General features: G+C 39.3%; 1 protein-coding gene across 1 annotated transcript in view; it reads left to right on the plus strand.

Annotated features, from left to right (window-relative positions):
* Positions 1-25727, plus strand: part of TEC (tec protein tyrosine kinase) — a 123944-nt gene that overhangs the window by 14073 nt on the left and 84144 nt on the right. The window contains exons 2-3 of the mRNA XM_079153926.1: positions 19370-19442; positions 20724-20909. Of these exons, the coding sequence (XP_079010052.1) occupies positions 20772-20909 (138 nt within the window). The 5' untranslated portion in view covers positions 19370-19442; positions 20724-20771. The remainder of the gene's footprint in view (positions 1-19369; positions 19443-20723; positions 20910-25727) is intronic.

Genomic DNA, 25727 nt, shown 5'->3' on the forward strand with positions numbered 1-25727 from the left:
TCAAGCCTTTGGGGAATATTTAAGATCCAAATCATAACAAGGACCTTGAAAAATGATGGGATTTCAACAGGAGGATTAAGAGGGAAGAGTCTTCTGGGCAGAGAGCACAACTTGAGCAAAGGCCTGAAGTTATGAAGAGCTGGAGTGCGGGGACACAAGTGGTAGGAAAGGAAGAGGGGACCCAGGTTGTATTAGACATGAGTCAGGAGGGGGCGTGCAAGACAAAGGAACAGCCTTTATTATAAAAGAGAGAGGGGTGGGATGATATTGTAAATTGCAAGGTTAAAACTTGTTGGAGTGGTTATGAAGGGGGAGGAGGAGTAATGACAGCAGTTTAAGAAACTTCACAGTCAGGGTAGGACTGTAGAGTGGAGATGGTGGAAGAAGAGGTGGAAGGATTGGCAGACCAGGCTGGTGATGAGGGAGCACAGAGTAGGGCACAGAAATGAGGCAGGACACCTGGAGAGGATGAGGTCCTTCCTGGTGATGGCAGACTTATGGGGTTCCCAGGTGCTGGGAGACCACAGCAATATAATAGATATGAACCAAATTACTTGGCCATTTAATTACTTTGTGCATGAAGAGTAAGATAACTCAAATATTTCATGATGGTAAAAATGACTTATATAAGCTTATGATATTTCCCAGTGTTTTATAGAATATTATAACTCTGGGAGATGTTAATGAGGTTCAAGGGAAATAGAGCAAGTTCTCTGATCAAATAAGGTTGGGAAGCATTGCATTCTATGTGTTTCACAGAGCTTGTTCATATATTAAAGGCTCCGAGAAATGTACATAAGGAACTGATTTGACATTGGTTAAGCCAGCTTTTCCCATATATGTTTGTCCATTCATTTATTCATTTGTCCATTCTTTCAACAAGCATGCAGTAAGCTCATGCCAGTGTGTTTTGGGTGCTGTGCTGGCGACTGGTTCTACAATAGAGAACAAAGCAGATGGTGTCCCTGCCATTAAGACATTAGGGTCTGGAATAAGCATGTCTAATCATTCGACAGGTCTAGAGTTCTGAGGAACATGATTTGGGAGGTCTTAAGGTATTCAGACACTCATTTTTCTGCTCCAGAATGGATTAATGTGGAGTGTTTGTCTCTCTACCTTCACAACTCTATCTTATACCAATACTGACACCTCTTCACAGAATATTTCCTGCACCTCCTGTCTTGGGCATGGGCTGAGCAAATGACAAGAAAACTTTCGGATCTGGGAAGTTGGTGACTCATCCAAGGTTACCCAGATGATTAGTTGCAGAACCAGAGCCAGAATCCAGCTTTTCTGGTTGTAGGTTCTATGCTTATTCCATTCTTGATGACAAGGGACAATTTGAAGTGCCTAAAATTGAAGAAAATTCAAGTAGACACAACAGATTGAGTGAGATACTCTGGACTATGCCAGTTTAATCAACAACACCAGGGAGGTGTGTGTACCACCATCGCCATCACCACCATCATTATCATCACTAATATTGTGTGATTGTTTGATCCATATATCTGGCTAAGTACTTTATGTAGATTTCTTTACTTAATTTTTACAATGCTGTGATGTCGTAATGATCACCTTGCTTTATAGATGAGGAAGCAAGCGTAGAGAGGTGAGTCACGTGTCCCTATTTACACAGATAGTAAGGCGCACAGCCAGGTTCCCATTCTAGGTTGATTTCAGAGTCCAAACTCTTGCCCTCATTCTGTATCAGGTCAAGTGATTTCAAGATTTCTCTCTTGGAATCAGTTTGTCTTTTCTCTTTTCCATTTCAGCATGTCTGTCTCCTTTTTTTTAGAAACCTGATGTCAGAAAGGATCTGATTCATTCATTTAATAAATGAATCAGGTAGTATTCATCAAATCTCTAATGAGTACCTACTATGTGAAGGAACTGTTTAAGAGCTGAGGATTCAGCAGTGAATAGGTTCCTGCTTTCGTGGAACTTTCAGCTAGCGGGGAGAGCACACAATAAAAACACATGTACAAATGTCTTACAGTGATAAGTGTAATATGAAGAACTAAAACAGGAGACCAGAGGGAGAGTGACTGAGCCTCCTGTAGACTGGGCGTCAAGGGAAGGCCCTTTTGTGAAAGGGACATTAGGTTGATATCTGAGTTAAAGAAGGAGCTGATAGGAGAAAAGTGGGGAGGAGGGTAAACAGAGAGGACTGAGAGAAAGAAGAGCATTCTTTCAGGTAACGGGATTGTCATATGCAAAGACCCTGGTATAAGTTTTCTGGGTTTAAAGAATAGGAAGAAGATGGATGTGGTGGAATCATGGTGGGCTAGGCGAGAGTGGTACTAGAGGTGGTTGGAGAAGTAGGTGGTATACCAGGGTAAGGTGTTTAGGTTTTAGTTTTAGGTGTGTTGTGTAGCCATTGAAGGGTTTAAGCAGGGCTGCTGACATGGACATGATTTATGTTTTTGAAAGGTTGTGTTGACTGATGAATGTAGAAATTATCTGAAGGAGATAAAAGGAAGTAGTGAGCCCCATTAGGAGTATTTTGCAGTAGTTTTGATGAGAGATGATGGTAATTATATCAATTATTGCCACAGTAATGTGTAACACACATCCCCATAAACTCAGCAGCATGCAATGATAATGGTTTATTTTTGCTCATGAATTGATAGAATGCCTGGGTAGTGTTCCTGATCTGGACCATGCTCAGTTGGTCTTGACTGGACTAGCCTATGTATCTGTGATCACCTGTGGGTCAGGTAAGGATATTTTCCATATTGCCTAGATTCTTTATGTTTGGGGACTGTCTGGCTGTTGGTCTAGGATAACCTACCATGGCCTCAGCTGAGATGGCAGGGGCAAGTTTTTTTCTGTATGTACATTACATCCCTCTAGTAGGACAGCTTGGTCCAGACATATTTTCATGGTGATAGTAGAGAAGCAAGATAGGAAGTAGAAACAAGCAAACACATTCCAAAATTTTAGCTTGTGTTCAGTTTGTTTCTGTCCTGTTGGTCAAAGCATGTTACACAACTATATCCACAGTCAGTGTGGGAGGGCGTGGTAAAGGGAAAGTGTTCAAAGAGGTGCGAGCGATACAGGGAGATAGGAAAAATCAAGGCTGTTACAACAATGAATTTATTACACTAATGGGAGAGGATTGTAGGAGAGTCTTGAATGGTTTGGAAAATACCTTGCAGTCCTAATCCAAAGAACATGCTGATGCCTTAGATTTGAGTAAGAGAGAGGAATGAATCAATGATATCTCCTAGATTTTTAGATAAGCAGCTAGAGGGATGGGGAGGCCATTTATTCAGACGACAGAGACTGACAAAAGAGCTACGTTTAGGGGAAAATCTAGAGTTGTATTTTGGCAAGAATATGTTTGAAATGCTTGTAAAGTATTGAAAGAAAGATGTCAGATTTGCAGGTGAGCAAGAAATCCGAGGTTCTTGGGTTGAATATGTAGATTAAGAGTTACCAACCTATGGATAATGCTTCACACCGTGGAACTAGATGAGGCCGCCCAAGAAGAGAAATGTGTAGCCCTGGTGCCTGCCTGTGTTTAGAAGTAAAACAGAAAAGTAGAAGCCAGCAAAGAAGATTGAGAAGGTGTAGCCTTTAAGATCAGAGAAACACAGGAAATTTTTGTGTCACAGAGAACCAAGAGAGAGCCAAGCATTTCAAGGACAGAATGTTCAATGCCTCTGAAAGGTCAAATAAGAAAAGAATTGATAAGGGACCACTGGTTTTGGCAACTTGGTAACTTTGAAGAACAGTCTTGGTGAATTGATGGAGACAGAAGCCCAACTGGAGGGGTTTGAGGAAAGCATGCAGTGTGAGAAGCAGAGAGCAAAGATCATCCAGTTTTTCAAGAGTTTTCATGCAAAGGGATTCAGAACTAACATAGTACTTGGAGGTGCATGTGGCCGGAGTGAAAGGTTTATGGTTGGGAATGTTTAAGTGATGTGACTGCTAAGGGGGACAGTCTTGCAGACTGGATGGTGTACACTGGATAGAGGGCAACGCTTGAGATGGTTTAAATACATTTAGTCTGTACATTAGAAAGGGGCGTTTTCTTTCTATATTTTATTTTAAATTGTGGGATGAAAGTATATCCACTATTGGAACCGTTTCAGCCATCAGCCAGGGTAGGGTTCTAAACGTGATTTCTGTTGTCACACTGGGCAGTTTGCCTGTGTAATAGAGTCATTCAGGTAACATTATTGAGGACAGACCTCTTTGGAATGGTGATGTCTGTCATGCTCAGCATTTTTTATGATGGTTATTGAAGCTGGTAAATTCAGTTTTTAGATTTTGATGTGGGTTTACATGTTGGGCAGATCTCAGACAGAGCCAAAAAGGGAATGTGAATATATGTGCTCCTTCCTTGTTTGACATTCTTATGAGTCTGACTTGATTGTTTTGATTAATATAAAGAAGCAGGTGCACCCAGCAATAAAGGTCTTACCCTTTATGCACACACTAGAAGACTTTAGGGTGCTATTCAGTAGAACTCAGGAAAGGTGTGCATTCTGGAATTTTAGCTGAGTGACAGTTTTACCTTTTATGCTTTTTAAGCCAGTGTAACTTCAATTTTAAAGTATAGTGTAAAGCAAATGTGTCAAGTCTTTGGTAATTTGAAATGTATTTGGGTTAAGGACAAGTGTACAATTGGCATTACTGAAGCTTTTATTTTTATCACCCCCTTTGGGTACATGCTAACTGTGTGATGGGTGAGGGGAGTTGTGTGAAGAGATGCAGCTCCCTGTCTTACAGTGTATTACGACTCTGGAAAATTTTTGTTCCATGGCTTGAATCAACTTTGCTATTTCACTAATTAAATATTAGCGTTGCTGAGTGCCATGGTGCACACCTATAATTTCAGCAGCTTGGGAGGCTGAGGCAGAGGATCTCCAGTTCAAAGCCAGCGTCAGCAAAAGCAAGGTGCTGAGCAACACAGTGAGACCCTGTCTCTAAATAAAATACAAAATAGGGCTGGGGATGTGGCTCAGTGGTTGAGTGCCCCCGAGTTCAATCCCTGGTACCCGCCCACCCCCCAAAATACTAGTGTCTACTTGTATAATTTATACTGTGAACTGAAAAACCACACCTGTTGTTGCTTTGCCTCAGAGATTTTTGATTTGGCACAAATAATACTAAGAAGAACAACTGCCAGGGTCTTTAATTGCTGCACTGATCATCTCAGATATGTTAACTCAATGTTAGCAGAAAGATCATGAAGTCAAGAAGCGGACTTACATCAGATAAAGTTGGAATCTCCAAATATAAATGTTTCCAGTGTGAAGCCATCAGTCTTTGAGAGTGGTGGTGTTTTTGTTACATTGGGTCATTCAGTTGGCTACACTGACCTATCAGGAAGGCACACCTTAACCTTTTTAAAACTTCACAGATATGCTCTTTAAATACACTGCATTATATTATTACTAACATAAGATTCATATTCCTGTCACATATTGGAGAGTAAACCTTGAATTTTATTCAACTTTTGCCCAAAGTGAACTTGTGATAATATTTAACAGCTATAGAACAAAGATCACAGTACACATTTATCCATTTCTATAGTTTATTGCTATTTCTGAGTTAACCAGAAAGTAACCTGTCTTGCTCAGCCCACAGAAATATGCCTTTATCATGACCAATCTTTATTGAGTGTTAATATCAGAAGTAGCCTGGTGAGGAATGTTTTTGTGATTTCTGACCAAGCCCCTATTGAAGATATTGCATGATAGGTTTCATTATCCTTTCTGATCCTTACTATTTTTTATCCTGTTATGATCTCAAACTATTTTCTCCTTAGAATTTAGTGACAGAGAAAGTTTTTCTTTTGATAAATTGATAATCATGAAGAATCACTATTCTGTGATGTGCTTTTCTTTTTCCTCCTGGACTTTGGGAAGCTCTGGATGTCCCAATTGCAGTCAGTGTCTCAGAGTTCTGGATATCTGTGTACAGCAGAATTATAGCATAAGTGAATTTGAATTAAGGTAATTTAATTCTGTGTGCCAGCAAGGAAAAAAGAAACAATGTGAAGAGTGTGCGTGCTTCCATTCACCATTCCTCTGGATGAGTAATGCCCCAAGGGTGTGTGTATTTCCTGAGCCTGCTGCTCTCTCACTCAATCTTAGTTTATAAAGCCTCCTTGAAGGCTCATACCGTTTCACTCTAGCTGGCCCCTAAACCCAAGGCAGCTACTTTCATGCTTAACTAAAAAAACCACAATATGTTTTTCTGTGGGCTCGGTTGTTTGTAAAAAGCCTCCTGGTTCCCCCTTGGTACATCTACTTCCCTTGATTAGTAGCCTCTTTGCTTGACTCTGGCCTTGGTAATATGACTTGCTTTGGCCAGCAAGGGCAAGAGTGAGTGTAAAGCATTCAGAGGTATGTACTGTGTCATGTATTGGGGCTTGATTTTCCTCCTGCTCTCGGAACTGAAGACCTTGTGAACAAGCCCGAGTTTTCTGTGGAAGGGGCCACATGTGTTCTGGCTGAAGACCTACCAGAGCCAGAAGTATGAGGAGGCCATGCTGGACTCCAAGCAGGTCTGCCTAACCAACCTCTGGAATCCTGAGAACTAATATTTTATTGTTTTAGGCTACTAATTATGGAACAGATTTTATTTTTGTTATAAAAAACTGATAGATTTCCCAGTGGCTTCTGAACATTTCTGCCAGTGCTGTGTTGGACTTATTCAGAGATGGAGTATCAATCTCCTTTGAGACTTGTGTCTGCTGAGGAACAGTCAAGGCTAATTTTGACTATATTCAGTTTCTGCCGTATGTGCCGATGTAGGAATCAACCTCCATTTAACACATAAACTTGGGTTCCACTGTTTTCATTTCTAATATCTCCTTTCGCTTTTAATTTTCATCAGTGTGTATATGTGTGGATACACACATATACACATATATACATGGATCACAAAATATATAAATACATTTATATATCTGTTTGCATGTGTGTATGTATATGTACATACACACACACACATACATATATGTATATATATATATATTTTTTTTGATGGTGCTCAGGATCAAGTGCAAGACCAGGGATGTGCTAGGCAACTGCTCTTTCATTGCGTTACATCCCCAATGAACATATTATTTATATATTGTACATGAATTTTTTCTTAAATTTCTTTTATTGAGAATAAATTTAATTAACATAAAATTCACCATTTAAATAATTTAAAAGAGCACATTCCAGTGACTTTTGTTATATTGTGTAACCATCATCGCTTTCCAATTCCAAATGATTTCTATGACCCCCTCCAAAGAAAACCCCTTCCTCCATTATCTCTCATCTTCCCATTCAAATAGAATCTACTTTCTGCTTCTGAGGATTCTTCTGTTCTGGATATTTCGTATGAATGGAATCAACGCAATTGTGTTTGGCTTCTTTAATGTAATACGTTTTTTAGATTCATCCATGTTGTAATATTTTGTATTTTATTCCTTTTTATGGTGGAATGATATTCCATGGTATAGATATGCCTCAGTTATTCGTTCATCAGTTGATAAAAATTTGAATTGTTACCACTCTTTGACTATTATGGGTAGTACTGCTTTGAGCATCCATGTGTGGGTTTTTATTTGAGTAATATGTTTTCAATTCTCTTAGGTTTATGCCTAGGGGTGGAAATGCCAAGTCATAGGGTAACTTAGTGTTTAACTTTTGAGGAACTGCCAAACTGTTTTTCACAGTGGCTGTATCATTTTAATTCCCACGAGTAATGTATAAGGGTCTGTTTTCTCCACATTCTTGCAGAATATTGATTATGTTTCTTTTTCTTTTCTTTTTTTTAATTTTAGTCATCCTAGTGTGTGTGAAGTGGTATCTTGTGGTTTTGATTTGCATTTCCCTAATGACTAAGGATGGTCAGACATCTTTTCATGTGCTTATTGGCCATTGGTATTTATTTTTTTGAAAAATGTCTGTTCAAGCCTTTTGCTTATTTATTTAAAATTTTTTTTTTTTTTGTACCGGGAATTGAGCTCAGGGACTCAACCACTGAGCCACATCCCCAGCCCTATTTAGTATTTTATTTAGAGACAGGATCTCGTGTAGTTGCTTGTGTCTCACTTTTGCTGAGGCTGACTTTGAATTCAGTGCTTCTGCTTTAGGCTCCCGAGCTGCTGGGATTACAGGTGCATACCACTGTGCCTGGTCCTTCACTTATTTTAATTATTTCCTTTTATTTTCTTTCTTGAGATGGGGTCTTGCTGTATTACTAGGCTGGCCTTCAACTCTTGGGCCCAAGTGATCCTCTAGCCTTGGTTTCCCAAATAGCTGGGACTTCAAGCACATGCCACTGTACCTGTCTCCTTTTGCCTATTTACAATTAGATTATTTGTCTTTTTATTGTTCACTTGTAAGTGTTCTTTTTATATTGCAAATATGTTCTCACATTCTTTGGGTTGTTTTAGCTTTTTTTTGGATAATGCCCTTTGACAGGCAAAAACTTTTAAGTTGATGAAGTTATTCATTTTCCTTTGTTGCTCATGTTCTTTGTCATATTTAAGAAACTGTTGGTTAATCCAAGGACACAGAAATTCACACCTACATTTTCTTCTAAGAATTTTATAATTTTAGTTCTTCAAGTCTCTGTAGGAGGTAGTTGCTCAAATTCATTTGTATCCAGTTTTCCTTGTGTCATTTGTTGAAAAGATTATTCTTTTCCCATTGAATGGTCTTATCATGTGTCAAAAGTCAGTTGATGATAGATGTATGTGTTTATTTCTAGACTATCAATTCTGTTTTGTTGATATTGTGCAACATTATTATTATTTTGTCTTTGGTTTTATCTATTAATTTATAAAAGGCACCTGTGAAAGTGCCATCTATGCCTGCACATTTCAGTTTCTTAGTGATTTATAGTAATTCCATGAAAATTAAATAATAGTGATAGCAAATAATAGTGATAGCAAACATATAGACATGTTACAATTGTTAGCTCTTCCAAATGTTTTACATGCATTAACTTATTTAATGAAATGAAATAATGGAAGGCCTATAGCTTTAAAAGTTAAAGAACTGTGTGACTGTGTGTGTATGAAGTCTTTTGAGTGACACTGGGGAAAAAAAATCCCATAATTTTAATGTTAAATTCTCAAAAGCAATTATGGTGAATGTTTTATTTTTTAAAAAATAAGGGGTCAGGCCTGGGGATATAGTTCAGTTGGTAGAGTGCTTGCCTTGCAAGCACGAGGCCCTGGGTTCAATCCCCAGCATCACAAAAAAAAAAAAAAAAAAAAGAGAAAAAATAAGGGTTCAATAATAGTACTAATGAACATATCAAGGGAGGTGTTTGCCAACTCAGCTTTTTGGGACTTTAGTATTGTTATCACTCAACTGAGAAGTTTGGATCCAGTGATTTCCAATCTCAGAGTGCCCAGGCCTCAGACTCTGTAATCCATCGTCTGGATATTGCACCTCTCTGTCTGTTTCTTCATGGTGCCTGATATCAAGTGGATTTTAAATAAAATGTTTCACTGGAAAATGAGTGAATAAATTAAGCACAAGGCTGGAAAGGAATCAGTCTGGTTTTGTTAAATAGTGGAAAGAAATAGTATTCTCTTCTTTGGGAATGTGTGTGTGTGTGTGTATGTGTGTGTGTGTGTGGGTTGGGAACAGGGAAAGGAAGGAGTTTTGAAATGGGATATGTTTAAATTAACACACACTGTCTACTGCTTGTGTTTCTTCATACTCACCTTCCATTTTACAATGCTTGAGCTCTTGGCCTTGGGTGCATCCTTGCCCCACCCTCTTTCATGTTTCACAACTTACTGTGCTTTGTAACCCAGCCCAGGTCTCACCTTTGCTGATATTCTTTCTGTCTCCATCTCCAGGTAGGATTGAAGCTTGTAGTCATCTGTGGTTTAGCATTAATAACATGCTAATGAATGTGTTAGTTTCTGTTATGTCTGTCCCTTTTACTAGGGTATGGGTCTCTTAGTGGCTGTGTTTTAAGTTTTATTTTTAGTTTCAGAGTCTGAGAACATATCTGGCACTTAGCAAATGCTCAGTTAATAGTTATTGAGTGTTTAAATGTGAATCAATTCAGAATAAAGATATGCCAACTGTTGACCTATCTTTCCCAAGTGTTTGCTTATGAGTAAGAAACTTAATTTGCAATTTTATTTTTTCCTATAATAATCCTGTAGGGTTGACACCATCCTCATTTCCAGATAAAGAAATAATCCCTAGGCCGTTAAATAATTTGCATTAACTTATATAATTAATTAATGACAAAGCTGAGATTCAGAGACGGTTAATCAGCTCAGCACTACTAGTTCCTTCCACTAAATCATGCTGCTTAACCAGAAGCCTGTTGTCAATAATTGGTAGAATAAGATGACAGAGGATGAGATAGGAAAATAAATCTTTAAGATAATGTTTAAAGAACCATTGCATATGTCTCCTATGGCTCTGTCAGGAGGCAAATTAAAATTTTGATCTTTTTTTTTTTTCTTCAATTTATTTATTTATTTGTTTATTTTTGCGGTGCTGGGGATTTGAACCCAGGGCCTTGTGCTTGTGAGGCAAGCACTCTACCAACTGAGCTATGTCCCCAGCCCTTCAGTTTATTTTTATTATTTTTACAGATTGCATTTTGATTCATTGTACACAAATGGGGTACAACTTTTCATTTTTGTGCACAATGTAGATTCACACCATTTGGGTAATCATACGTGTACGTAGGGTAATAATGTCTGTCTCAGTCCACTATCTACTCCCCCCCATCGCCACCGCCCCTGTTATGTATCATTATCCACTTAACAGAGAAAACATTCAGCTTTTGTTTCTTGGGGATTGGCTTAAACTTTGGTCTTTTAGAAACTAAATGAAATGGTGTGTGCCTGTGGTGCCAGCTACTTGGGAAGCTGAGGCAGGTGGATCACTTGAACCCTAGAGTTCCAGGCCAACCTGGGCAAGGTATCAGGACCCTAACTCAAAGAAAGAATTGGTCTTTTAATATGTTGAAAGGTGCGTGCTTATTCTAGGCAGCTGACTTTTATGTGTTTAAGGTGGTAGTTATGTGGAGAGCAAATGGGCTGCTAGCACATTAAGTTGCACTGATTAATTGAATAATAAATAGAAGGGCTAATGACAGCAGTAGAGATCAACGGCTTCCGTCCTTGAATCTTATAAATGATGTCCCAGGGACTTCAGGGTTTGAGTTTTGCCCTCAGTTTTCTTGTTAAGGACAGAAGAGTCTCTCTAAACCATGAGAATACCCCTTTATATATATATTTAATAGGAAATTCAGAATAGTTGTGGGCAGATTGTCACATTGAAGTGACGAGGGCGAGAGAACCTGGTTGGAAGACCATCGTTTCATTCATCAGTGACACACTGAGACCGGTGTGGGCCCCTCAGGTAGATGGGGAAACTGAGCCTCTTGCCCTCACAGGGAAAAGAACTCCTGTGCACAGGATCCATCCTCAGGAGCATCTTAGAAGAAAAGGATCCTGTTGGTTGTTGGTTAATTTATGATGCCAAAATGCTGATTTAAAATGCAGATGGATATTTTTGAAATAGGAAGTTTCCTTCAAGTCTTTTCAGTGACAGTAAGAGAAACTAAAAGTGGTGATGGGTCTGAAGTAGATGCTTCCTTTACTTCAGGTTTGGCTTCTGAAGAAAGTACAGCGAAGTTTAAATAAAGTGAAATCATTAAGTCATCTGAACACTTACCGAATACTTAATTCGTTTCAATGTTCTGGGCACCAGGTTATGCCAAATAAAATTTCTTTTGCTTGATTTGTGTAAGACCAAGTACTCAGGAAAAAACAAAAAACAAATGTGCTTTAGAATAATTTGGTGAGACCAGAGGTTTATGTATGTGTGTGATGTGTGTACATACACATATTAACTAATTTATTCTGTTGTGGCTTTCTAAATATCACTGTCACTTATTAAAGTAAATTTGATTTTTAGAATTTCACACAGTACTGGAAAAATTGGGTATTGATTTACCTATAGAAAATGATTTCTCAGCTCATGTAATTTTCGGACTTTATTGGCAAAATGTGACATTAAGATTTAGCTCAGGTGATATTCCAAAGGGAGGAGTTTCTAGCTTGAGGAGTTTTATATGTTAGGGAAGATTTATGAGTGACAAAAATTTATTTGCTTTGGAGAAGGTCATACGAATAAATGGGGTAATGGGAGATGGAAAATTGTATAAAATACAATGTTTCTGTTCAAACCTTTGAAAAATTCTGGAAGTTCTGTGCAACTGTTCCTCAGGTCCCTACTGCCTAAAAATGGCCTGGGTACCAACATCATTTCTTTGTTTCTTTCTAAAGGTTTATACTACGTGTACAGAATAATTTTTCTCCCCATGGGCACGTAATTTTGATCCTAGAATTGAATCTAGATAGAAAAATTCTAGTTATATTTTATTTTCATTTAAACCCTGTGCTTGGAATGCATCTAGTCTGAAAAGTCAATAATATGTGTAATTAAAAGTCATTTTTCTGTACCTAAACCTATCGCTTTTCTCTGAAATTTCATTCCTACATTAATAAAAAAACTCAAAATTAAAACTCAGGTGGAGTTTAAATACTCAAAATAAACACTCAAAACTCACTGTAAAACTTTGGAAAATAAAATAGTAAACACACGCCTTTTTAAACTTTTATTTCCTGTTGGTGATTCTGATGAAAATAAAATAAGTTTTAAAAAGAATCTCTGTATCCATTATATGAGGACGTGGGTGTCAAGATCAGAACATCAACATCTACGTTGATTCACGTGTTGGCAGATTTCTAGCCATCTGTTAAAATTCTGATCCTGTGTTGTTTTCTCATTGATGTCATCTGTAATACTCTGAAAAGGGGCCATTGTTTCCTCTTTAGTGATTACAGATTGGTGATTATTAGGGCTGGCAGTGATTCCAAGATACTTCACGAATGTCAGTTTTATAGCCCTTTGTGGAGTGTGGTGTTGCTGTATTTAAGTCAGTCTTTCCCATGCCTCTCCAGAGCAAAGATCATGTCTTCTTCAATTTTGTAATCACCCGGATGCCTCATGCATGGCTCTTCATACATCACGGGAATGCAGTAAATGTCAGAATGAATGAATGAATGTCAGAATGAATGCCTGAAACTATTCCTGTGGACAAATTGGCTCACATACTGAAAATTATGAAAAGGTGACTTGAGTGAAAAAGGAAGTATTTGAGAGAGGGAAGAAGGTTGACAGGGATTAGAGAAAGCGGAATGAGAATGGTGTGGTGAAGAAGCCTCAGTATATGTCCCAGTTATCCACTGCTGTGTAAGAAACCACCCTGAATGTAAAGGCACACATGAACAACTATTTTGGCATACCCATGAATTCTGGAGGTTGGCAATTGGACAGGCACAATGGAGATGTTTTGTCTGTGCTTCACAGAGTCTGGGCTCTTCTCTTGAAAAACTTGATTGGCTGGGATGACTGAAATGAGTGGGGACTGGAATCATCTGAAGCTCTCCCACTCTCATGACTGGCTTCTGGGCTGGCATGATTTGAAGTCTGGGCTTCACTGGAATTCTGCACTAGAACACCTGTGTATGGTTTCTCCATTTGGTATGGGATTCTCTCAGTATGGTGGCTGGGTTCCAAGAGGGAGTGTCCAAAGGACCAGAGGCCCAGGGAACTAGGTGGAGCTACTTGGCTTCAATGACCTAGGCTCATGGGTCATGTAGTATCACTTCTGCTGTATTGAATTGGTTGAAGGAGCCACCCACCCACTCAGATTCCAGGTGAGGGGACATAGACCCTGATTCTTAATGAGAGGAATGTCAAAGAATTTGTAGCTATATTTAAAAACACCAATCAGACAATGCCAATGATGGATAGAGCAAAGACCAGGAGAGTATGTTATCAGTTCATTTCATCATTGAGGGGACTTATGAAAATGTCACTGGACATTTCCAAACAATAATTAGATTGGGCTGAAGTCATGACATTTTTGAATGTAGTTTATAATTTTTATTTTTTATAAGTGATGGATGAGATATGTTTCCTATGGAATTAGTATTTTACCAGTTTATTCATTTTTCCTTCTTATAAAGCAGGCATATAACAGCTTACATTTCAGTTTTGGAAATCCTTTATTCACTAAGAATCATACAGCCTAGAAATAAGGGTAAAAATGTCTTTGGTCAAATTTGCTGCCTCATTCTACTGGGCTAAGTAGTTCAATTGTGACATTAATTGTTGAGGATCTTTTCATTGATTCTTTTATAAGAAGGCTGCAATTTGGATATACTCACTATGCCTGACTGCCCACTATACTTTGGTACTTGCTTAGTTAGTACAGAATCTTTCTTGTCTTATATTGTACACTTGAAACCAAACTTTGGTTTCCATGAAATTTGAGCAGGGAAAAGGGAAGGAAATACGTAGAGGGAAGAGAGGAGTTATCACAAGGACAGATGTTGCAATAGACTGTGGTTTTATTTTTGGTGGCTAGAAACCACACATTCCTGTTTGTTTAGGGGGAATGTCACATTACATTATCATGAGGCTCCAGGCTGCTTCATGGAGTCACTGAGTCTATTAGAAGGGCTTCGCTAGGCACAGTGGTAGTAAAGCTGCTTGAGGAAGAGAAGCCCACCTACCTTTTCCTTCTTTTATTTGCCTACTACCTTAGTTCTTTTCTCCTCTGCTTCCCTTTTCTTCTTTTCCCTTTTTCTATTTTCTTTTTTACTGGTTCCAGAGTGTTCCATGACTGGGACATGCAAAACCGTGTTATTCTCTTGAATATGTTCTAAAAAGTTTTATTGTGGAAAAATTCAAACATAAGTAAAAATAGAATAGAATAAGAAACCTCTTGTATTTGCCATGTATTTGTCATGTGCCTTAGCATAAAGTTATTGAATTCACGAATGAGGGTTGGAAAACCTGAAACTCTAGTCCTCACTCAGCTTCAGCAGTTATCGCACAAACAATTTTGTTTATATTCCCACATACCCCTCATCAGATTATGGAGCAAAGCACAGACGTTATTTTATCTGTAGATTTTTCAGTGTGTATATCTAAATGATAGGAACTCTTAAAAATATAATCACGATGTGATTATTCCCCACCCCTACTCTTAACTCTCAGATAGCCTTTAATTTTGTTAATATTGTCAAATGGATTTTTACCAACTGCTATGATTTGGATGTGATTTGCCCCTCAAGGGTCTGTGTGTTGGGAGCTTGATCTTCAATGTGGTGATGTTGGGAGATGAGACCTGTAAGAGGTGGGGCTGTGTGGGAGGTCCTTGGGTCACTGGGGGCGTGCTGACACACAGGTTAAGGTGGTTGTTGTGAGAGAGTTGTTATGTGGGCCTGAGCCTCATCACTCTTCATGGGGAGATGTGATTGGTTGCCCTCACACGTGCTCCCACTATTACCATCTACCACAGTGTGATATGTTTGAGAACCAGAACCAGATCCATGGATACCTTGCTCTGAAAGTTCCAGAACTGTGAACTAAGTAAACCTCTTCTCTATAAAGTTAGCTACCTTAGGCATTTCATTATAGCATCAAAAAACTGACTAACATGAACAAACATTGATACCATCAATATGCAGTTAGTATTCAAGTTGCCAAGTTGAGAATGGGTGCCAGAGTACTACCACTTAAAGTGAATCCACTTAAATTTCACAGTAATCAGTAAGAGGAAGAAAAAGAAAGAACTCTATGATTCAAGTTTATCCTGAAAAATAAGTAAAAATGTGTTTATCTCATATTTAACCCTTTTTAGGTTGTAGTTGCTAATTCTTAGAATAAAGAGTGAGTCATAAACATACATTGCAGAAAAGATAACCTCTTCAACAACAAGTAGTGCTGGGAAAACTGGAAATCCATATGTAGCTGAACGAAATTTATCTACCTCTCACCTAGCACAAAATTCAACTCAAGGTGGGTCAAATACTAGGCATTAATACTAGAGACCCTGAGCCTACTAGAAGAAAATGTAGACCTAACTTTCTATCACATTGACTTAGGAACTCATCAAGACTCCTAAAGTGCAAGAAATAAAATCAAGAATCAATAAATGGAATGGAATCAAACTAAAAAGCTTCTTCACAGCAAAGGAAACCATCAAGAATGCAAAGACAGAGTCCACAGAATGGGAAAAAAAAATCTTTACCATATGCATCTCAGATAGAGTATTAATCTCCAGGATATATAAAGGACTCAGAAAACTTAATACCAAAACAACAAATAACCCAATCAATAAATGGGGTAAGGAACTGAACAGACTCTTCACAGAAGAAGAAATATGATCAGTCAATGAATATAGGAAAAAATTTCCAACATCTCTTCCAATTAGAGAAATGCAAATCAAAACTACACTGAGATTCCATCTCACTCTAGTCAGAATGGCAGTCATCAAGCATATAAGCAGCAGTAAATGTTGGCTAGGATGTGGGGGAAAAGGTACACTTATACATTGCTGGTGGGAATGCAAATTGGTGCAATCACCATGGAAAGCAGTATGGAGATTCCTCAGAAAACTTGGAATGGAACCACCATTTGACCCAGCTATCCCACTCCTTGGCCTATACCCAAAGGACTTAAAATCAGCATACTACAGTGATACAGCCACATCCTTGTTTATAGCAGCTCAATTCACAATAGCCAAGCTACGGAACCAACCTAGGAGCTTATCAACTGGTGAATGGATAAAGAAAATGTGGCACATATACACAATGGAATAATATTCTTAAATAAGAATGAAATTGTGGCATTTGCAGGTAAATGGATGGAACTTGAGAATATCATGATAAGTGAAATAAGCCAAACCCCAAAAAACCAAAGGCTGAATGTTTTCTCTGATATGCTTTCTATGATATACAGATGCTGACTCACAGTAGGCAGGGGAGCAGGGAGGGAGAAGGGGAGGTTCACCACATTGGACTGAGTGGAGTAGGGAGAAAGGAGGGGGATGGGAATAGGAAAGACAGTCTAGAATGAGTCAGTCATAACTTTCCTATGTTCATATATGAATACACTACCCGTATTACAGCCACATCAATATTTATAGCAGCACAGTTAATAACAGCCAAGCTATGGCACCAACCTAAGTGCCCTTTAACAGATGAATGGATAAAGAAATTGTGGTATAGATACATAACGGAGTATCACTCATCCATAAAAAGAATGACTTCATGACAATTGCTGGTGAATGGATGGACCTGGAGACTATCATGCTAAGTGAAATAAGCCAATCCCCCAAACCAAAGGCTGAATGTTCTCTCTGATACGTGGATGCTCACACACAATAAGGGTGGTGGTGGGAGAATAGAAGTTTATTGGATTAGACAAGGGGGAATGGAAGGAAAGGGAGGTGGGTTAGGAATAGGAAAGACAGGGAATGAATCTGACACAATTTTCCTACAACAACCACAAACTACCTGTTTTTAATGGAATTTCAGGAGAGAACCAAGGTGAATGTTTGCATTGAATGAAGACTTGGCCTTCATTTGTGTTCCTGTGAACTTTAGGGTTTGCTTTGGCCAGGATTCCCCATTGGCCATGAATTTCAACAGCAGTGCACTTTAATAATATGGTATGGACTGGTGGAGAGAGCCCTTTACTTGGAACCAGGAGGCTTTGTTTCTAGTCCTGGTTTTTGTTACTTTGGGAAAGATTCTTAACTTTTCTAAATCTTAGCCTATTTGTGAAATGAGGGAGATGAGTTAGATGATGGCTAAGATTCCTTTCCATTCAAATGGTATGATTTTGTTTAAGACTATTTATCTGTCCTATAAATTAGATAAGGTGAACTCCACTCTACCTCAGAGCATGCAATGTGAAATCTTTTTCCTATCCCTGATGTTGACACCTTTTGCTTCTAGAACTGAAGATAAGTCATATCCTAGTTATTCTCTGGGCCTTCCAAAAGCCTGCCTCCCATTTGGTAACTATGGTGTTGCTTACTGATTTGGGAACCACACTTTTTTTTTGTGGGCTGTTCTCCAGAGCATAGCTCACTTTTTCTGGTAACCTTTCTTGTAAGTAGTCGTTTCTACCTTGTATTGAATATGTGTTGCACGGAGATGAAAGACAATTTCTAAAGAAGGGGTATTTGCATACCAACAGTTTCTCAGGAAAACAAAATAGAGTACCAGAATCTTAATATGGAATAAGAAGACCACCTTAGAGGCAAAGAGAAGAAGAGCTTTTCTCTGAGTAGTTTGGACAGCTCATGGGTTAATAGGGTCCATAACCTAACTTCTTATTGAGAGACAACTATAAGTAGCAACAAAAGTATAAAGAAGTGCAAGATCCTAGTTCCTTTGTTTATGATAGTGATGCTCAATTCTACTAGCATGTATCATCATGATGTCCTCACCCAAGACCAAGTATAGGAAAGAAAAAAAAAAAAAAGAAAAGGAGAGTAAGGGGTGGAACCTGGACATCAGTATTAAAAACATCAACAACAACTCCATAGGTGAGTCTAGTGTACCCTTAGGAGTGAAAACAATTCCTTTAGGAGCTTAACAGCTAGTTGAGAAATTAACATATGTATTGTTAGTTGCCTTTTTGTTGATGTGACCAAAATACCTGACAGGAACAACTTAGAGGAAAAGTTTACTTTGGCTCATAATTTCAGATGTCTCCGTCCATGCAAGGCTGACTCCATTGCTCTGGGCCTAAGGTGAGGTAGAATATCATGGTTTAGAGCACAGTGGGGGGAAAACGGCTCAGCTCATGGCTGCCCAGAAGGAAAGAGAGAGAGAGAGAGAGAGAGAGAGAGAGAGAGAGAGAGAGAGAGAGAGAGAGAGAGAGAGAGAGAGAGAGAAAGGGGCCAGGGATAGTGGTAGTCCAAGGCCACATCTCCAGTGACCTTTGTCTTCCAGCCATGCCTCATTTGCCTGCAGTTACTACCCATTCACCTGTCAGTGGTTAATCCAGCAAATGGATTAATCCACTGATGAGGTTAGAGTGCTAATCATTGCTTAAAATCCGCACCTCCAAACCTTGCTGTATTAGAGCCATTATACCAACACATGAGCTTTTGGGGACATTCCAGATCCAAACCACAACATGTACATTAATTGCTACTTATCATACTACTCATCATACAGATTGCTGTATGATGAGTAAGAGATTACTGGTACAGGAATTGGAAGGTTTTTAATCCATCAGAGTTATCAGGAAGGGCTACATCAAGGAGTCGAGTTCTGAGTTGGTAGAGTTTTCATAGATGGAGAGAGGACTGGGGAGAGTTTTCTAGATTAGGGAATGGATACTGCAAAAGGAGTCCCTAGATATTAACTGACTATTTTGACTGAAATGTGAATTGTTTGGGGAATAGTGGAATTAGAGATTGGATGTCAGGTTGAAACCAGATTGTGGACAATCTCCAGGGTCAGAGTAAGGAATTTTTGTTTGTCCTGCAGGTGTTGGAGAGATACTGAGGATTTCTGAAATGGCATGATCAATCTTTGAAGACTGCTTCAACGGGAATACGGGGTATGTAGTTTGAATAAAATAAGGCAAAAGCTTGGGGAAATGAAGGCCAGTGGTGCAGCTGCCGTCATAGTCCAGATGTGAGGTTGAAATGCTCTGAGGAGAATAGCAGTATGGTTTAACAATAATTAAATTTGTGTAGTGTTTTCATAATAAATATTTTTCCCACATTTCATTCAAACCTCACATTAATCTTGTGGTATTTCCCTCCATACTTTATAAATGAAGGAACTGGTTTTCAGAGGTTAAGCTGTTACAAGGTAACCTTAAAAAAACAGAGGAGCCTGATTGGATGATGGCCACTTGGTGGAAGAGTTATAAGGGCTCATTGGAGGTATCAGATTGAGTATGAAGATGGTAGAATCCCTCAGTAGTCGTTGGCTCTGCTGTCTAGTAGTCACTTAATGCTCTTCATGTGACTCCTTTTTCCTCAATGCAATTACTTCTTGAAAAGGTGTGTTGGAGGCAAGGGAAGAAAGGGCTGTCATTCATTCAGTTTATCTTAAATAAGGATCTTTGGACCTTTTCTGAGTATTTTTGGGTCTTCAGCTTTAAATTTTGTTGATTATTACAGGACCTGGTGTAGGTATGGACAGTATGGAGAGATGGGCTCCTGACACAGGACTGAGGACCTTCTCATCCAGGTGGACTCTTTCCTGAATGAGTTTAGCTGTGACTGAGTTGGTTTCCTTTCTTTTATGGTTGAGGCAGGAGCCATAGAGAAGGGAACTGTGAAGTATGGTCGTGTAGACACCAGAAAACATCCTTGTGGTCCTGGTGACGAGGGTGCTGGGTGGAGAGCATCCTCTTCTCAGAGCTGGAGTGTGAATTGAATCTACCACTGTGGCAACTCACTTTGTTCAAGAGTGTGCGATGTCGGTGCGGTCCTCTGTTTTGTGCACCAGCATCTTGAGACAAGTCAGTGTCGGCCTGAACATCTGGTCACACAGTGAAATGAATTTTCCCTCTGAGATTTTTGTTCCTTGCAATCAAATAGAAGAAGAGCTTGCTAGAGAGCTGAAGGATGCTGGGGAGAAACAAACGAGGGAGTCATCCTCATGGGAAGCCTGGATTAGTTTTTCTTGTGAAATGACGCGGCAGGATGGGGAGTGGGTAGGAGATGACGCTGAGCCTTTTTGCCCAGGGAAGTCTCAATCCAGGCTCAGAGAATAATGCTCATGGGTCTAGTTAGGGTGAGAGGAAAAGCTATATTGGTAATTTGAAATGACAACATCCTTGAGTAATTAAAATGTCACATTTTCACTGTTTATTTTCTCACTTTAGAATACTGGTACCTTCAATGGCAGCAGAAGGAGTGATCAGAAGACCGAGATGAATTTTAACAGTATTCTAGAAGAGATTCTTATTAAAAGGTCCCAGCAGAAAAAGAAGACATCACCCTTAAACTACAAAGAGAGACTTTTTGTACTTACAAAGTCCATGTTAACCTATTATGAGGGCCGAGCAGAGGTAGGAGACAATCACTGCAATTTACTTTGCTGCCTTCTGTGTCAAATATGTTTTGTTATACTGGTCAGCTCTCCAATCTTATGGAATGAGCAGTGGGATGATGAAGTTAAGGTTGTGAGTTGTTACCATTTGAATGTAAAAGGTGAAGTTTAGCATGTGAATAGAAATTACAAGTCTGTTATATTAATTACAGGTCTCATATATTGACGCTCATTTTATTAAAAATGTGCCAGAGAAAATAAATTCCTCTGTCAATTTTAGATCCTTATGAATTCCTTAAGTGTATTGTGTACTGTTTCCCACACACCACCATATTATGTATCAAAGTCTTTCTTAACCAATATATACTCTGTGTCCTTTGCTTTATAATAATGTTTCTTCATTATTAAATAGAAGCTACTTTAAACTGGTTAGTAATTTGGTGGTCCCAACATGTTATTGAAGTTGACCTGAAGCAGAAATGTTCAGCTTTTTTCATGAAAGCTGCTACTACCAAGTTCCTGTGATGGGAACAAGGAGGGGCAGCTAAGAAACCTGGCCAGGAAGCACGTTCTTCAGGAGGGCTGTGATCAGCCAGCCCCTGGCTTTTCAGTAATTGCTTCTGCTTCTCCTTTCACCTCTGGATGAAGTGCGTGAATGAGTAGTCATCTCCAGCCCACTTTTTGGCTCTTGACATGTTGGGAATTGCATTTTTCTAGTACTGCCAAGGTCCTCTCTCCTAGAAATATTTTGGGTTCTAGGGAGTGACTGGGGACTGAGTTTTCCTTGGTTGGCCAAAGGCTGTTGTGCACTTGATTACAGTGGGCACTTGGTGATCCTGATGTTTGGTTTTAGTTCTGTATTTTTTTTTCCTAGAGTACCATCCTCAGAAGTTGATTTGCTTGTTCTGTTTTTGTTTTACTCCCACTGATTTCTCTGTGGTTTGGTTCCCCCAGTTCTGACAGAATTGCATTGTTTCTCATGAATGGTCTTCAACTCTGTTGAGTTCTGCTGTGGCTTGTCATTGTGACCTGTGGGATTCTTTGGGTTCAGATAGATCATAGACTCTTATCCCTAAATCCCCAAAATGCTAAAATCCCAAACCTCAAAGACTCTTATTTGCAAAATCACATTTTAGTTGAAACCAATTTTTGTCTTTGTCCTATTCATTGTGAATATTTGTGTGTGCATACAGAAATATGGATGTGTTCAATTACGTGGGGCTGTCTCAGTCTCTGTGTTATATAATGTGTGGTACATGTTCTGTATTTCATTTGTTAAATCTGAAAATTACAGAAATTCAAATGTTTCAGATAAGGAATATTACCAGAAATATTATTTTAAAATCTAAAGCATTTTTTTTTTTTTTTTTTTTTTTTGGTATGTTCATGGTGCTGGGGATTGAACCCGGGGACTTGTGCATGCGAGGAAAATCCTCTACCAACTGAGCTATATCCCCAGTCCTAAAGCAGATTTTAAGGGAAACATTTACATGATTTTGCTGTGTGGTAGTGATTTGTTAAAATTTGAATCTTATATAGTATGTTTAAGGAGAGAATAGAAGTATAGCAGTGAACATGGTAAAATGTGGTTCTTTACTAACTAAAAAGCCTCAGAAACCTACATTATCTGCTTAGAAATATGCCTGATAATATTAAAACACATTGTAATTGTAATTGTTAATTCACTTTGAAGATGATTGCTATACAGTTGTCCCTTGGTATCTGTGGGGGATTGGTTCCAGGCTTGTGCCTCAGATACCAAAATCTTCAGATGCTTAAATATCTTCTATAAAAAAAGGGTAAGTGCATATAACCTGCACATATTGTCTGATACTTGTTAAATCATCTCCAGATTTCTCATAATACCTAATACAATATAAATGCTTTGTAAATAGTTGTTATACTGTATTGTTTAGAGAACAATGACATGAAAAAATAAAATCAGCACGTGGTCAGTGGAGATGCAGTTTTTTTCCCTTGGATATTTTCTATGTATGGACAGTCACATCTATGGATGTAGATCCTGCGGATATGGAGGGCTGACTGAATGAAATTGAAGGTGCACTCATGCTTTATCTTAAGCACAGTGAAATCTTTTATGCTTTTACTTTAGAACCCAACTTACTCTGCAGCCTTAGCTTCTGTGAGAACCAGAAAGGACAGAATGAGGTCATGTCCAACATGTGAAATCCCACTGTGAACATTTCTGGTCAGATTCCATCTCCTTCCTGGCTGCTGCTGACTGGTCCAGAGACCCTACTCCCATTGGCTTAATTCCTGCCTAATCTTTCACTCTTCTGGAGATACTGGGCACTTCTATCTTCCTGGGCTCTTCCCTCCTCGCCTGACATTCATTGGTGACCTACTAAAAAGCCTATGGTCGCAGAGTAGTTTGTTTCTCCCAGTTAAAAATAATTGTGAGCTGTCCCACTGACTCCCATGCTGAGGTAAGATGCCATCGCTGAGTCTGCCTGCCTGCCCCCCTACTGCTGAGGGACACTGCACTTGCCTCTGTGCTGACTCAGCACTCCCTTGCTGGGGCTCCCCATCTTCTTTGGAGGCTGGTGCAGGCATTTTGAATTATTCCTGAGGGTGTGGCCATCCTCATCAGAAGGGCGGCTCCCTTCCTGAGACACCTACAGGAGACTGGAGGCCCTTTGACAGGACTCAGGATTTAAGAAGAGAAGGTATTGAGAGACTCGGGACCAACTCAGAGCCGCCGCGCGAGTCTCTCCCACTGGTCAAGGATCCCTGGAATTCAGTAGTCCTGGAATGCAGGGAACTTCGTGGAGTAGATTTGCCCAGTGAGACTCCCCTGCTGGAGCCGTGAATCTAGACAACTGGGAGCGTTGCAGAGGAGGGTCGCCCAGCAAGAGGCTTCGGCGCAGAGTGAGGGTCCCAGGCCTGAGCAGTAGGTCCAGTCCCCAGGGAACATCGTAGAGGAGGGCCGCTCAGAGACAGAGTCCCTCGCAGGGCCAGGCCCCCCAGACCAGGTGGTAGTTCTGGGCCCCAGGGAATTTCACAGAGGAGGGCTGCCCAGCAAGACATCCCCACTGGGCGAGGCTTTCCAACCAGGTTGGTAGATCCGGAGACACAGGCCCAGATCAGCCATGCCCCAGCCCAATTCTAGTCCCCCCTTTGACTGACCATCGGTCAACAAGTGGAGGTGCCTCTGCCCAGTAGGAAATATACCCTACCTGAAGGCCACCACCCCTAGAGGGACAGCTTCCTTGTATATCACTGCATTATCAAGTTCCTACAAGACTTCAGGCTACTGAAGGCTAGGAGGCGAGTTATTGGAAATCTATAGGGACACTATAAGTCAATAGAGGAAATCTGCAATATCTCAGAGTTTCACTACTAGAGGGGTAGATACCTGACCAATATGAGAAAACAAGGGAAGAAAATGTCCCAAACAAACCTAGATGCTACATCAATAAAATCCAATGACAGCACGGCAGAAGAAATGTCAGAAAGGGAGTTCAGAATGTACATAATTAAAATGATCAGAGAAGGAAACGATGAGATAAAAGAGCAAATGCAGACTTTGAATGACTGCACCACTCAACAGTTAAAAGAGCAAATGCGGGAAGCAAAAGATCATTTCAATAAAGAGAGAAACTGAAAAAAAGCCAAACAGAAATCTTTGAAATGAAGGAAACAATAAACCAAGTTAAAAACTCCATAGAAAGCATAACCAATAGGATAGAATACCTGGAAGACAGAACCTCAGACATTGAAGACAAAATATTTAATCTTGAAAGCAAAGTTGACCAAACAGAGAAGATGGTAAGAAATCATGAACAGAATCTACAGGAATTATGGGGTATCATGAAAAGGCCAGATTTAAGAATTATTGGGATTGAGGAAGGTTTAGAGAAACAAACCAAAGGAATGAACAATCTATTCAATGAAATATTATCAGAAAATTTCCCACATCTGAAGAATGAAATGGAAAATCAAGTACAAGAGACTTATAGGACTCCAAATAAACAAAATTACAATAGACCCACACCAAGTCACATTATAATGAAAATACCTAACATACAAAATAAAGACAGAATTTTAAAGGCTGTGAAAGAAAAGAATCAAATTACATTCAGTGGGAAACCAATACGGATATCAGCAGATTTTTCAACCCAGACCCTAAAAGCTAGAAGGGCCTGGAACAACATTTTTCAAACTCTGAAAGAAAACAAAGGCCAACCAAGAATCTTATACCCAGCAAAACTTACCTTCAGATTTGACGACGAAATAAAATCCTTCCATGATAAACAAAAGCTAAAAGAATTTACAAAAGGAAAGCCAGCACTACAGAACATTCTCAGCAAAATATTCCATGAGGAAGAGATGAAATACAATGATGTAAATCAGCAAAGGGAGGAACTACCCTAAAGGAATAGCCAAATAAAGGAGAAATCAAGTCATGTCAAAAAACAAAAATGAGCCAAATGACCGGGAATACAAATTATATCTGAAGAATAACCCTGAATGTTAATGGCCTGAACTCATCAATCAAAAGACATAGACTGGCAGATTGGATTAAAAAGAAAGATCCAACAATATGCTGCCTGCAAGAGACTCATCTCATAGAAAGAGATACCCACAGACTAAAGGTGAAAGGATGGAGAAAAACTTACCATGCACATGGACACAGCAAAAAAGCCGGAATATCCATCCTCATATCAGATAATGTGGACTTCAAGCCAAAGTTGGTCAGAAGGGATAAAGAAGGACATTTCATATTGCTTAAGGGAAGCATAAACCAGCAAGACATAACAATCATAAATATCTATTCCAAGAATAGTAGCTCATCCACATATGTCAAACAAATCCT

This window comes from Sciurus vulgaris, assembly GCF_902686455.1.
Source record: "Sciurus vulgaris genome assembly, chromosome: 9".
Classification (NCBI taxonomy): Eukaryota; Metazoa; Chordata; class Mammalia; order Rodentia; family Sciuridae; genus Sciurus; species Sciurus vulgaris.